Genomic DNA, 17,094 nt, shown 5'->3' with positions numbered 1-17,094 from the left:
GCAAAAAATGAATTAAAATTGAAAATTCGTGTCATTTTTTATTGAAAATTCGACGCTCCGCAAAATTTTTGGAATTTTTTTTATGCTATTTCCGTACAAAACTTTGATTGAATTGCGCTCTATCTAAAGGACAATATTAAGAGCTACAAGTTTCAGAGAATGGTTTTTTATCAATTTGGAACCATTTGAGCTCTTGTGGAAGCAAGGAAATTAAAAAATGTCCATATTAAGGGCCACCCTAATATACAACTATAAATGTATATGTGTTTGCGTATGCAAGGTATTTACAAATTTGCATAAACATATATGAAATGCGCATAATTGCATATATGTATATGTATATGTATATATAATATGCATGTGTATATGTGTATGTGTGTATATCCTTCGTCTCCACATGTGTCTGATGTGTTGCGATGTCAATTACAAATGTGCTGATGTAATTATAATGTCCTTTGGAAAACTTCAAATGCGCACATGAAACAACATTCTTCATTTGATCTCGAGATGAAGATCATTTGAGTCTTTCATTTACATTTATGGATATCGACACATATTTTAATCAATTCAAACACACTATAAACACTTTCATATGCATTTATACACACTTACACACACTTACACACACTTACACACACTTACACACATTTATACACACTTACACACACTTACACACATTTATACACACTTACACATACTTACACACATTTATACACACTTACATACACTTACACACACTTACACACACTTACACACATTTATACACACTTACACACATTTATACACACTTACACACACTTACACACACTTACACACATTTATACACACTTACACACATTTATACACACTTACACACATTTATACACACTTACACACATTTATACACTTTCATTTACATTTATAGATATCGACACATATTTTAATAAATTCAAACACACTATAAACACTTATGCACATTTATGCACACTTACACACATTTATACACACTTACACACATTTATACACACTAACACACATTTATACACACTTACACACACTTACACACACTTACACACACTTACACTCATTTATACACACTTATACACATTTTTTACACACTTACACACATTTTTTACACACTTACACACATTTTTACACACTTACACACATTTCTACACACTTAGACACACTTACACACACTTATACACACTTATACACACTTATACACACTTATACACACTTATACACACTTACACACACTTACACACACTTGCACACATTTATACACATTCATACACATTTATACACATTTATACACACTTACACACGCTTACACACATTTATACACACTTACACACATTTTCATACACATTTCAAGAATCACTCGACGCATTTAAGTTTTTTACTTTTTGTATTGGATCTCGAAAACCGCTGGACCTGCCTTTTTAAAAATTTCAGTTCAGTTTTTCACCACAAATAAAATATTTTTTGAACCATTCAAGTTGGTTATCCCCCGTTCTTTCAAAAACTGGATTATTATTTTTGCACTTTTTGCCCCATCTCTTCGAAACAGCTGGACCTGCCTTAGCCAAAAACTAATCAGCGCGTCTTCTTATCAATAAGAATCATTTTTTAAATATTTTAAAATACCTGAAATATACACACTATTTCATTTCTCAAATCAAACAATTATTTTGGTTTCAATAAATGTGGTGTTTATTCTTCCATTATTTTTAATATAATATTTATATTTTCGTGTAAGGTTTTTTTTATACAAAACATTCAACTTACGTACTAAATTTTTTATCATCATATATTTTGATAATAATCGCTAATTTTAATTATTAATATTAATCAATAATATTAATTATTAATCAATAATATTTATCTGTTATTAAATTAATTTCATTTTGGTACATTTACATATACAAGTACATTCATTTAATATATTTATTTATTCAACACTTAATTTAATAATAATATTATATATATGTACATTTATTAATATATATATTTAGATATTTAAATCAGAAAAATATACTAAAATCCATCATTCATATTAATCGAATGGTTTAGAAGTTATGTTAAATGCAAGAAGTAAATGCATAAATAAGTTGCAAAGCAATTCTCATATCGATGTTTCAACTTTGGATGCAATTTTGAAGTATACGGAATTGCTGTAGAGTCTTACATTATTAGAAAAAGTTGCAGATCATTTAATTTTAAACAAATTTTTTGATCATCGTCAAATTTTTGACATCATTCATATTAATCGAATGGTTTAAAAGTTATAAGAGATAGAGTAACAAAATGCATTACCTAAAGTACTGTGAGCTTTATATATTTTTTAACATTTGTTTTTTTAGAAAATATTCTTCTGATTTAAATATTTAAAATATATATAAATATTTAATATTTTACTAAATTTATCACATTCAAGTATATATACATTTATAGACATTGTTTTTTTATTTAAATATTTTTGTATAAAAGAACTAAATAAATAACCAAGTACTTTTTTTAAAGACGTTACGGATTTTTTCATTTTTAGTCAGATTTATGTGGATATAAAATTATTTGTTTTAGTTTGTTGTGTAAAAAATAATACAATTTTAAAATTGCAATTTTGTATATTTATTTAGTAATAAACAATATATTTGTTTATAATTTTGCAGAATTTTGTGTGTTTTTTACCCAAAAATGTGAACGGAATCGACTAAAACATTGGTTGACTTTGACGTTAAATTGTTTGTGTTCCAAGTATTTTTTTTGCAAATTTGTTTAAAACAATTCATGAACAATATATTTGTTCATGCCATATTAAAATTTCAAGTAAATTTATCAAAATTTTGGGATTTAAAAAACAAAACGTATCGATATACACAAATTTTGTATATCGACAGATAAACCTGAACAAAATAAAGCGGATTAAAAAAACTTTACTAATTTTTTGTTTCAAAATTCATTTTTCTTCCAAAGTTATTTTAACAATAACATTAAAATTACCCTGCTGTTACTAAATTTGTTAATTTTTATTTTTTACATCGAACTTTTTAATTTTACATCGAAAATTTATTTACATTTCGCTAAAATTCTCTACAAATTTTGTTGCAAATTGTTGCTATTTATTGCTATTTATGATAAATAAATAAAATATGCACACACATATACATACAAAAATTTAAAATAAATAAAACGATCGAATATTAAGAAAAAAATATAATATACGACTCATTTGTTTGTGGAAATGAATTTATGGGACTTCGTATACGTACTTGGGGAATTCCAAGAGTTTAAAATCAGAGAATTAAATTTTGAATTATTTGTAACAAATATGAAGAGGAAACTGGGTTGGATTTGGTTTGATATTTAAGTGTGTGTGCATATTTTTAAAATTAGTGCAAAATCTTGGGATCACATGATTATTATTGTCATTCTGATAATAAATATTACTAAATTTTGGTCATACGATATATTTACACAAATTATATATATATATATATATATATATATAATTACATTTTACAACTATGACTGTTTCAACATCGAATCCCACTTCTTTTTAACCCACTAAATGTTTTTTGAGGTTATGTGTTAGGTTTATTTACAAATGTTTATAATGATTCAACTTTGGTAACTCGTTTTTTACACTTCAGTCTAATTATTCATTTCCCAACCCTGTTTTTAAAAGTTTTTTTATACAAATCACTGATTTTTTTGTTCATTGCACTTTTTAGAATCAATCCCATTTGCTAGTTTTGATTTACTACGTAAAATCATTGATTAAATCACTTATCCCATAATCATAAATCTGTAATTTATTGAATTCTCTTATTGAATTAACGACTTCACAAAACTATTTTTAAAATTGTCTGTTTATTGTTTTTGGATAAATCACTGACTTTTGTGACGATAGCACTTTAACGGATCAATCCCCAGTTTTAGTTTTGTTTTTATCCCCAAAAATTAATGTGTAAATCACTTATCCCAGAATAAATGTCCTTTTATAAAAATCAGTCACTAGTATTTTAATTTTTGTTGAGATTGGTATTTATTTAGTTTAGTATTTGTTTATTGTTAAAATCACTGAACATCAATCCCACTTCACAAAATTTAAAATGGTGATTTAATTTTCAATCAATCTCTCTAATCACTGATCAAAGTCGATCTGTTTCTCTAAACACTTCAGATTTAAATCGTAGAAACAATTTTCAGCATCCAAAAATGCATCTCAAGATTTAGATTTAGTGCTTATTTCTTGGGATTAGGCTTCTTGGTGGGATTGATCAAATATGGTAAAGTGTGTCTTGATTACACTGATTTTTATCCATCCCATTTTGTTAGTGGTCAATCTCCAATCTCTTATTGTTTACAACTATCATTAGACGAGCAATTAGGCGAAATCTGTTGCTGCCGCACCAATCCCTCACTTGGGGCTTCTCCTGCATTACTAGCATGTCCAGCATGCTGAATATTCCTAGAATAAGCTTCCAAAAATCCAAAATTATCCCTATTGTGATACGCATTCGTATACTGTGCCAACCTCTGGTGCAAAATCTTCTTCGCGTACTCCTGATTTTGATCACTAGAATTGTTCGCCATGTCTGCCAAGGACCAGATTTTGGATTTGTTTGCACTTTGTATATTTTTTGTTGACATTTCTAATTTGGTATCACTTTTGACTTCGTCCCTGGATTCTATCTCCTTCTGGCGTTCGGTTTCCTGATTCAGGAGCAAGGAGTTGTTGATGAGAAGTTGGTTTTGGAAAAGCTGGAACGATGAGTTTATGCCGAGTAGGTGAGGGTTTTGGCCACTCTGCATTAGACTTGATGAAGTTGGCGGGACTGGTGGCAGTTGGTGGTTTGGATGGTGAAGTTGGTGACCCATTTGATGGTGGTTGATGAAGTGGGACGGGTTCCGGTGATGGTTGGTCAGGTCTTCGTCGTCGGAGGAGGCTGTCCCGGAGTCTTTGGAATCTGGAGCCAATAAATAACAATGAAAACTACTCTTTAGGGATTTTAAAATAAATATGTTTGTGGTCAACTATTTACCTTTGCAGTCTCGTTTTTCATCACCAGGTCCTCTGTCGTCCAAACGATCGTCACTTCGCATGTTGTCATCGTTTTCATCGTTGTTCCTTTCATCGTTTCTCTCATCATCATCGTCATCGTCGACACGGTTTCTGGGTTCCCACGTCATTTTGTTTTCTTTCTTCAATCTTCTCCTGGCATTTGCAAACCACGTTGACACCTGGAAACAAACAGGAATTTCTGCTATTAGAACAGGAGTTTTAGGAATTGTTTGGTGAACTTTGTTTAGCACTAGTTAAATGACATTGAGTGTATTGGAGAGTGTAGGATCCAAATTGGTGAAGGTAATTTATCAGAATTGATTTTTTTTTTTTTGTGATTTATAGATGTCATCACAATACACGCGCCTCCAAAATTTAGATACGTTTGGTAACTTAATTCTGGACTTATGTTGGTTGGAGTAAACCTTACACAACGAAGTGAACCAAACTTCTGATGCTTTTCGAGTCAAACCAACACCAACTAGGGTTATGCCAAGTAAATTCTGATTAAACCAAATTGTCGTTATAAGATTCATGTCTATCTGGCTCAAATTTTATTGTAATTACTCAACTAACTTGGATTTTGGCAGACTTGGCCTTGAAAAACTTCATACCATTGAACTGGCTATTTCACATTCGCCACAAAGTTTGAATAGAAACTTTGCCAAATAGATTGAAGATTAGTAAATTTGGTTAGAAGTGATTTGTAGGCATCAGTATTGGGTATGTTTGTTCAAAATTTGGTTGAATTTGGTTGAATTTGGTTGCATGGTTTAGGAAATATTTGAAGTCATTATAAACAAGAACCTTAGAAACTTATAGTACGTCCAATGTTTTTTTTAATAAATTGTTTTGAAAAATGTATTGGGTCCAATATTTGTTTTTGTCATTTTTTTAATAGCTTCAGAATTGTGGTTTAATTTTAGTCCAAACTAAATTAAAGTACGCTGACACGATCAAGGAATCTTAGTCTTGGACAGTTTTAAAAATCAAAGTACATGCTAAAAAATAGTAGTTTTCTACCAGCAAAATTTTATCTACACAAATAGTTGTTATCCACTAATTATAAATGTTATATTTATCGTTAAACTAATGTAAAAAAATAATTGTTATTACTCTATTTGTTTAAATTTTTGCGCACACAAAATCCTTCAACATGTGCTATGCTAATATTAATGAGAATTTATTGCAAATTGCTCAATTATTATAAATAATTTGACACTAAATATAGTAATTTATATTATTAACTCAAAGATAATAGAAATATAAACATATTTTGAACGTGATACTAAATCTTTTAAATTGGGAAAGAGATTGAATGAAGTATAATTTAAAAACAAACATCATATATATATATAAAATTTTTTATTAAGATCGGTCAATCCGTTTTGTATGAACAAAGCCTATTTTTGGTTAAATTTTTAAGAACATCAGCAATACCTGATCTGAATGCTTCACTATTTTTTAATAAAAAAAACAACTGGTTTGAATAAATATTTATGTTATTATTAAAAATAATTTTGGCAACTTGCCAGTAGGCAAAGTGCTTTGATAATATTAAATTTAATTTATTATAATATTTTCTAATAACTCTATTTGGTGTAACTACTGCCTGACGAAAATTTCATCTGACGTTGAATTTTACCGACGGCATATGAGAAATACGTTTTTGTGCACAATTTTTGTCGTAATTTCCAAATGTTTTGGAATTTTTCTATTGAAATTTTGGATTTCTATGAATAAATATATTGTTTATAAATAAGGTAGATCAAAAATTATTTATCATTTCATTTGTTTATAACAAAATTGTCCAAAGTTGGATTTTAAATTTCATATAGAAGTTTAGGTATGTGCAAGGTGTTCAACTTTTTGTAGTTCTCCCGAAATTTGTTGAAATTTTTGGATAAAAATCTGGATTTTTAAAAACAAATATATTGTTCATAAATGAGTTAAATTAAAAATTGTTTTTCATTGCAATTGTTTATATACGAGTGACACAAATTTGGATTTGAAGTTTTTATTCAGAAGTTCAATTGTGTGCAAATTTTGTTGCTATTTCAAAATTTGTTGATATTTTTCAACAAAAATCAGGATTGTTGTAAACAAATATATTGTTTTTAAATAGTAAATAATATTAATTTAATATTTCTGAGAAATTGTAAAATAAATAAATTGAACAAATTATTATTTTAAAAATACGCAATGTTATGATTATCTACCTGACAAAATTTTTGGGATTTAATAATTAAGACAAAAATTGTAACAAAATCAAAACTAACTTCTGTGATTGATTGTTAAAAGTGCAAAGTATATAAAAATCACTGATTTATACAAAAACAATAAATAAATTAAATAAAAAATGATTAAACAATCTACAACTCTTCCAATGCTTGTTTTCCCAAATCATTTACTTTGCAGTCCTAAAATATCTACCAATATTTTTTTATGGATCAGAGACATGGACTCACCTGTGTCAGTGTCATTTTGGTGATGATGGCCAACATAATTTTTTCTCCTTTGGTCGGATAAGGATTTTTCTTGTGCTCGTTTAACCAGGCCTTCAGGGTCGATGTCGTTTCTCTGGTTGCATTTTTGCGTCGGGCCCCGTTTAAATCCATTCCGTACCTGGAATAAAAAAAATCAAAAATTAAAATTAAAAGAAAATATATTTATAAATATATATGTTCATATATATATATATAAAGGTAGTACAGAAATGTTTTTACACATCACAGTATATTTTCGCTCGACCTTTTGCCTCCTATTGTCTCTTCGTATGAAATGAATTATGTATTTGGAAATTTTCAACAAAAAAACCGTAAAAAATACTATTTTTCACCTCATTTACAATATCATCGTCCGATCGAATATTAATTAATCGAATGCACTTTCTGTGTCAACGAACTCCGAATCGCATCGACCTGCCTTCAACTATTACTTCTATTTTCGGTGCACGAGTCTTACTCGCACAAATTATTAATTTGCATCAAATTAATTGGTCGTTCACATCGGTCGATGAATAATTAATATAAATCGATTTGGAATTTATTTATCGATTCCCTTATTTGTTTAAACAATGGACGACGTCGTGTACTGACAATCGAAACGTATGTAACGACATATATTTCATATTCGTAATTTATTGATTTATTTAATTTGTTCGAATGACGTACGTGATTGTATAACTGATGATGACCGAAAGGTTTAATCGAAACGTGCAAATAATAAAAATATTATGAAATGTATTATTTAACTTCCCCTATGATAAGTTATAGATTACTAGTTTCTGAACATTATGGCATACTTAGAATAAATGGATGTGTGTATGTGGGTGCGGATACAATTTTTCGTCGACAATTTCGAGAACACAGATCAACCGATGTCAATGATTCAAAAAACATTCCATTCCTATTGATTAATTTCTGGCGCAGGCAGGTGTTGACCTTTCAAAGATACGGAACAAAATGTACCAAAAATGGTATTTCATCGGAGCGTCCGATTTGAATGATTGAATAAGCATTTTACTTGAAGAACTGATTAATTTTTTTAGGAGGCAGGTCTAGCGTTTTCGGAGATCGAGTGGAAAAAGTAAAAAAAATGCCATTTGGCGGTCAAAAATGATCATTAGACATATGCACATCAAATTATCAGATATTTTATAGAGATTTTAATATGAATTTTAAGTATAAATTTTGTTTACATGTCATATTGCGACGGATCGCTTACGCACTTTGATATTTCATGTCTACGCAGCTAAAGCAGCGTGGTTGCTTTAAAAAACAGTTCAAAATTTCCAAAATATTTAAAACAATTAAAACAATTATTTTTTTAAAAGTCTTTTTTTTTCAAAAATTGCTAGATTCTTAAAAATCATTTTTTTTTCAGTTTAAAACAAAAATTAAATTTTGAATCCTTAAGGCACGATGCCATGTACTACTAGTCATGATGATCAAGAAGTATAATAAATGTATTATGTTAATCTCATTTGATAGTTTTTTGAAATGATGGTTTGTAGAGGAATCATGGTCTTTTTTTGAATTTATAGTATGTTGATAGCTTTTATTTTTAGAAGTAACAGAATATTATTTAGTGTGAATTTAATCTATCTTTTCTTCAGTAAGAAGATGACCAAAACATTTAGACGAATCGTTTGGCATGCTTTGCAGTGGGTAAACTATTCATATATTTTTAGTTAGCTTCTCCTTTCACTTATGTACCACATTTGCAATCAGTTAGTTATTTTCATCACTAGAAAAGCGTTTGCCGGATCTGCTAGTATATATATATATATATATATATATAATTTATAATAAAATTTACCGTTGTGTCGTTTTTCAAATTGAAATTCTAAACTTGTATTAATGTTAAGTGCTTGTTTAAATGGTTGTAAGGATGTTACTTATAAGGCGGCACGGTTTTTATTTTATAATTTATACATATATAAATAAATATGTATATACATTTATATATACATGTATATATGTATACATATATACAGATAAAATATAAACTTAGAAAACGACCGGAAAGCACATAAACGGATATAACACTACTGACAATAAATGTGCGTTTGGAATATTAAGTTGGCAATATTTTTTCCATACACCTATATATACACACAAACACACACACACACATATATATATATATATATACATATATATACTTATATGTGCCACATATGTTAGTGTTCAAATTTTATATTAGTAGTTTTTTTAAGTTATAAAATTCAGTTCAATTTCAATATTAGTATTATTTTATAAATTTACTATACATAGCCGATTGGCGTAAATAAATAAATAACATAATTTTAAGTGAATTTTCGGATTTTGCTCCGTAAATACAAAATTAACGAATTAATAAGATAATAATATATCAAAATCTTGAAACTTCAACTGTACTAATTCAATTTAAATAGAATCAGTTTCAGATCAAGTTGGCTCTTGTAAAGACCCTTAATATGATCCAAGAACATTCATATGTGACATGCCTTGCAGTGGATAAACTATTCATATATTTTTTGTTAGCTGCTCCTTTCACTCATGCACCACATTTGCATTAAGTAGTTATTTTCATACTAGGCATATTTTTTATGGCAAACGAACCGGTCGGCTAGTATATATATATATATATATATATATATATATATATATATATATATATATATATATATATACAGAGGCCATATGTTTTGATATGTGAGATTATTTTTATCAGATAAGTGTGGGACTCAATAACTGCCTTGTGCCACCCCTATATATATATATATATATATATATATATATATATATATATACATATATATTGTATTCAATTAACTTACTTATGGCTTTTGGTGTTTATCTTATTAAGGGGTAGTAAAAGTCTACCCCAAAAACTACTTTCATATACATATATACGTGTATATACACATGTATATATGTGTGTATATATGTGTATATATTGTATTTAATTAATTATCAGAATGCGAGAAAAGCTTTTCGTTTATCTTTATCGCATTATCACTTCATTCCGAACAAAAGATATTATGTTCTGTATATATATATATATACATATATATATATATATATATATATATATATATATATACAGTAAAACACCTTTAATACGATTTCCCGCATAATAGGCCAACAAAAAATAGAAAATACATGATTGCAATTATTTTATTTATCGACAAGAGACAAAATAAAATTGATTGTTAAGGTTTGTTATGGTTTAGTACGAACCATTCGATTTATATAACAGATGTTAAAATGATTTTACTGATTTCTATAAATATATGAAAACCTTTTAAATATATAAAATCCTTCAACTAACCTCTGTAAATACATAAAAACCTATATAATATATAAAATTGCATAATATCCCGGTTTAGTCCACTGTATAACTTTTATTGCATGAAGATAAATTTTTAAAATTATTTACTATATCTCTTGTAACTTTTAAACTATTCGATTAATATGATTGATGTGTTTGGGAAATTTGCACAAAATTAAAGAATCTACATTATTACTCTAATTAACTTCCAAATCAAATCATATATATAGTACGATCTGAAGAGCTCATTAAAATCAATCGACCAGAACAAATATTTTAATTAATGTATGTGTGTGCTGATGGAGCATTTTTAGCTAAAGTGAAAAATAATTATTAATTCAAAATAATTTAAAGTACTCTCTTGAATTTTTTATTTGGACGAAAAGCTTTTATTTTTAGAAAATATTTTACATATATATATATATATATATATATATATATATGTGTGTGTGTGTGTGTGTGTGTGTGTGTATGTGTAGGGGGGTTGGTAATCGCAAATACGTGCAAAAATGTCGCCAAAAATTCCATATAAATTTTTAATGATTCATAATGCTTTCACCATGTATATGTATACATATTCTTGTATATATATATACAAATATAAATGTAGGAATATAAATGCACTTAAATTTGTATAAACTTATATATACATATAAAAAAGTATGTGTGTGTTTGTGTGTATCTTATATAATTTGTATGAATGAAATTAAAATGTGTAAAAATGTGTATATAAACGTGCAAGCGTGTATAATTCAAATATAAGTGTGTTAGTGTGCACAAAAATGTATAAATTCAATTAAAATGTGTATAAGTGTACGTAAATGTGTATAAATGTGAATAAGTGTGTATAAAATGTGGAAAAAATGCGCATAAACGTGTAAAAGTATATGCTAAAAGTGTGTATATGTGTGTACACGTTTATAAATGTCTAAAAATATGTATGAATGAAACTAAAATGTGTATATAAGTGTGCAAGTGTGTATAAATGAAATTAAAATGTGTCCAAATGTGTTTAAATGATAAAATATGCATGTGTATAAATGTGAATAAGTGTGTATAAAATGTGCATAAATGTGTAAAAGTGTGTAAGTGTGTACGTGTTTTTGAACGTGTAAAACTGTGTATGAATGAAACTAAAATGTGCACAAACGTGTATGTAAGTGTGAATGTGTGTATAAATTATATTAAAAATGTGTTGGTGTGCAAAAATATGTACAAATGAAATTAAAATGTGTATAAAATGTGAAAGTGTAAACACACTTGTGTGTGTGTTCAAATGTGCACACGTGTGTACAAAAGTGTGTATCTGTGTATATATATCTATTTCTGTGTATATCTATGTATATATAAATTTTGTTCCCCCGTCAGCGTGAAAATGCAAGAGGAGGCACTTTTCCGCAAGATTGAAAAATCTCTTTATTGAGTTTCATTCTATTTTTTCGCTATCAGTTTTCCACTGTGTTTTTTCCCCAGCTTTTCCTCGAATAGAGGGGATGCGATTCTTTTTATTTCTCGATTGGAGGGTTGAAATCAATAGGCGCTTTATTTGCAAATAATACCCCAAAGAGAACAGATACACAGATAATATATACATACATATATACATTTATACATATATACGTATATTTATGCACTTACACATTTATACGCATTTGTTAAAATTTACACACACTTATACATCTACACGCACTTAAAAATGCACATTGGTGTACCTTAAAGTAACTTATAGGGCCCAATAATTTTATATATAGTTAAAACAGAATTACACTTATATACAATTTTGCACACTTATACACATTTGTACATTCTTACACACATTTATACCATGTATACACATTATACATACTTTTTATACACACTTATACCAATTTTTCAGTATAATTTTATCATAATTTGGAAACTTGAAGAGATATTTTAATAAAAATTAAGACGTTTAAAAACAAATAAATCAATTCATAAATTCGATTGTTATTATTCAAAGAAAAGCGTATTAAAGTTCAATTTTCATTGTTTTAAACAATTGGAATATTATACATTTTTCATTGAAAATTAAAAATGTTATAAACAAATACAGTAAAACTACTTTAAGATGAAAACAAAATTTACATGTTACTAGTTTTTTCTTGATGGTTTTATTGAACTGATAAATGATGACACACATCTAGTAAAAAACGTACAGAATATGTGTATATATTTTATTATGTATTTTATTATATATATATATATATATATATATATATATATATATGCCAAAATAGGCAGAAAATGAAGATTTATTTCCCACATTAAAAGTCTATTTAGGATCATTAAAAACCCATTTATATATATATATATATATATATATATATATATATACAACTGAATAGGTGGCAAAATGCACCCTAAGGTATTTTCTAAAGATTTTTCTACCCCATTTGGAAGAAAAAGTTTTACTTCTGTATAAATCTGTATGTATATACATACACACATGTATATATATTTGTGTCTATGTATATGTGTGTGTGTATTTTATCAACCCTCAATTTTATAAAAGTGAAGAAAAGGCGAATGGAGATAAAAAAAATATCGTTAAGGGATGAAATTTAAAATGGGGTACTTCAGGCTACTCTAAATGGTTACGGCTTAATACACTCTAGTCGAATCGAGAATATTATTCGGTTTTTCATTGAGATTTTAGAGTATACCGAGTTGCTGTAGAGACTTACAGTATTAGACAATGTTTGAGACTGTTTAATTCTGTAGAAATTTGTCATATACATCATTCATATTAGTCGAATGGTTTTAAAGTTACAAGAGATACAATAAATAAATGCTCATAAATAAGATTTGGTAAACACTGAGCGAGTTAGTTTTATTGTCCGTATTCAAGAGCATGTTTAAAGTACACCGAGTTGCTCTAGGAACCTTTATTGTTAGAAAAAGATTTTAATTGTTTAATTGCGAACAAATTTTTCTCTAACGTCATTCATATTAATCGAGTGGTCCAAAAGTTGTATCTTGTATGAGTTGCTTGTTTTCTATTGACATTTTAGAGTATACCGAGTTGTTGTAGGTACCTATAATATTAGACAATATTATACACTATTTAATTTTAAGCAAATTTTTCATATACATCAATCATATTAATCGAATGGTTTGAAAGTTGCAAGAGATATTATAAAGAAATCCATAAATTTGTAGCAGGATTGAAAACTGTACTAAATAGTACTGTGGGTTAAAATGGTTAACTCTATTTATATATTAGAGTAAGTATAGAGTTATAGAATCTATCGATATATATATATATATATATATATATATATATAAATATATATCTTGAGGATTTAATATATATATATATATATATATATATATATATAATTCAATAGCGGAAAGTGCTTCGAAATTAAGATGGACATTCGGACTGACCGATCATTTAGTATTCTGGAATTGTCCGATTTCCCCTATAAATATATATGTACATATACAAATATATACACACACATATATACATATATATATGCATATATATATATATATATACAAATATATTATTCAAGAAACTAGTTTATGCGTAAGAGTTGTTCAAGAGAAGTTTGAATCAAGTTTATTTCTGAATTATTTAACTTGGACGAGAACAAATATACATTTGTATATATATATATATATATATATATATATATATACATACATACAATTTACAAGTACTAAACTAAGAATTTTTATATCAATTTGTTCAAACAAAACACTTTTCCCACAGGTGCACTATTTTTTGAATGATCAACGAATTTTTTCTTTGACGCTTTTTACAAAGATATTTATAATAATTATAAATAATTTGATTCAATGGTAATCTATAAAATTATACATTACATTAAAAGCTTGTTAAGACGATCATGCTTAATACGATTCTGACCATATAATTTTTTTTATAATAAAAAAATATAAAAATTGAAATTGGCAATCAAGGTATCAAAAAAACAAGAAAAGGTATGAAAACATATATATATATATATGTGTGTGTGTGTGTGTATATATAGAAAGGTGTGAGTCAAATATATATGCGGCATAAAATCCAATATACCTTTTGTGAAGTAACTCAAGTGTTAAGACACGCCCTAATCATCCCTGCTTTTGTATGAAATGTCTATACGAAACGTATTTATATATACAGGGGTGCCCCAACGTACGTACACTATGTATACACATTTATATACATACATACATACATACATATGCATATACATACATACAGAGACGTCTGTACCTTAGGGTTTCACGCCCAGAGCCAAAACTGTAATTAAATACAGATCTATCATGCATGATATGTAATGTATATATATACATACATACATACATACATACATACATACATACATACTGCCAAAATGTTCAGAAACCTTCTAAACATAAAGATCAACACAAATTTTCATTTTCGAATTTTTTGCTATTACTATAATTTATTCCGAGAGAAGTTAAGAAGATTTGCTGAATCTTGTTTCATTCAACTAGCGTTAATAAATGTTAAATTGAACGTAATTCTACTTCCTTACCTTTTGACAATAATCAAAAATTAACTAAAGTTTGTAAATGTTTATATTAATGCACTGAAAAAAATTTCTACAATAAAATCGTTTTAATTATTGGATGGATCCCCAAGAACAACTTTATTATATACATATAAGCATATATATATATATATATATATATATATATATATGTATATATCATAGATAAGTCCTGGATTTTTTCAATATATTGATTGTTTCTTTCCGAACAGTAAATCCAATAATAAAAACAATTTGTTTTTTGAAGATGTTTAATACGACGTTCGGAACTAGGTACGTTCCATCATCAGGTTTATTCTGTCAAAACAATGTTTTTTAAAATACTGATTAACATTAATTAACAATGGTCAATACAGATTAATTAGAAAAAAATTTTTTTTCGTCGTATTAAACATCTTCAAAAAACAAATTGTTTTTTATTATTGGATTTACTGTTCGGAAAAGAAACAATCAATATATATATATATATATATATATACATTATTAGGCTTTTGTATCTTTTGTGTCGGAATGGAAAAAAGCTGTTGACAACTTTGATTGACATTTTGTGCAACACATGTCCTGACACTTATGACAAAAAATAATATTCACGAAAAGTATACCCATATGCATAGATACATATATACACATACATACATATATACATATACATATGTATTATCTATATCAGAGTGTCTATAAATTTAATTAAGTTGTTATTGCAAATTTAATTTCATTAACATTTTAATTAACGACTAATCAATGCTAATCTTTCATGTCAACAATATGTACATATGTATGTATATTTGTCCGAACAAATTTCCTACATATTTATAAGTATATACATTTATAAATACATACATACACACACATATATATATATATATATATATATATATATATATAAATTAATTATCTTGTTTATTCGACGATTGTTTAAACAATTAGAATCGTATCAACTTAACTCCGGATACACTTGCAATAAATATTTTTTTAAATAAATTTGTATAACATTTAAAACTTTATTTCTTTGCCTATTGGCAAGTTCCCATCTTTTTGAAAAAAATATAAAAATCTTTTTGACTTATATAACAACGTCTAAGATCCGTTGAACATCCCCCCGCACTTGATTTTTTGATTATGTATAAATATAAATATATACCGAACGAGTCATATTAATTTTTCATTTTTATCTTTAAAATTTTGGTTCACTTACCCATTGAATGGATAACCAGCAAAATCGTGGTAAGGATGATAGGCTCCCATTGCTGGAGGATAGTAGGCTTCTTTGCCAGGATCAGAATTCTGAAAAAAAGGAAAAAAAATAAGTAAAAATATTGATGAAGAATGGAATTTGCAAGTCGGAACGTTAGAACACATTCTGGTGCCGGTGACGAATTGCGAATTTTATGACAACTTTATCAATAACCTAGTTTGTTGAGTTTATAAAGGTTGGGACTTAGGAAAGTCATACTTGGCAAATCGAAACGTTGCCAAGTTATTTCAATATTTCAATATATCAATGCTACTGATCATGTCTACGTATTTTATTATTATTGCTCCAAGCATCAAATTCTCAACCGAAATAATATGCATCTATTATAAGCTCCGACGTGCCTAAACGTGCATTAAAAGATTTAGTTTTCATATAAAAATTCATCATAATCCATAAATGTATTGTTGAGGTCACGTATTGACCCT

General features: G+C 27.4%; 1 protein-coding gene across 1 annotated transcript in view; it reads right to left on the bottom strand.

The window, feature by feature from the left end:
- Window positions 1-4,341: 4,341 nt before the first annotated feature.
- The window catches only part of LOC113363022 (iroquois-class homeodomain protein irx-5-like), a 15,413-nt gene continuing 2,660 nt past the window's right edge, over window positions 4,342-17,094 (bottom strand). The window contains exons 2-5 of the mRNA XM_026605513.1: window positions 16,610-16,698; window positions 7,519-7,675; window positions 5,031-5,229; window positions 4,342-4,955 (exon numbers count right to left, since the gene is read on the bottom strand). Coding sequence (XP_026461298.1) covers window positions 4,342-4,955; window positions 5,031-5,229; window positions 7,519-7,675; window positions 16,610-16,698 — 1,059 coding nt within the window. The remainder of the gene's footprint in view (window positions 4,956-5,030; window positions 5,230-7,518; window positions 7,676-16,609; window positions 16,699-17,094) is intronic.

This window comes from Ctenocephalides felis, unplaced genomic scaffold (genome assembly GCF_003426905.1).
Source record: "Ctenocephalides felis isolate EL2017-DRISC unplaced genomic scaffold, ASM342690v1 CF-g0.4_SCAFFOLD_00845, whole genome shotgun sequence".
Taxonomy (NCBI): domain Eukaryota; kingdom Metazoa; phylum Arthropoda; class Insecta; order Siphonaptera; family Pulicidae; genus Ctenocephalides; species Ctenocephalides felis.
The sequence above is the reverse complement of the archived record's forward strand: the minus strand, read 5'-3'. Positions and strand labels throughout refer to the sequence as shown.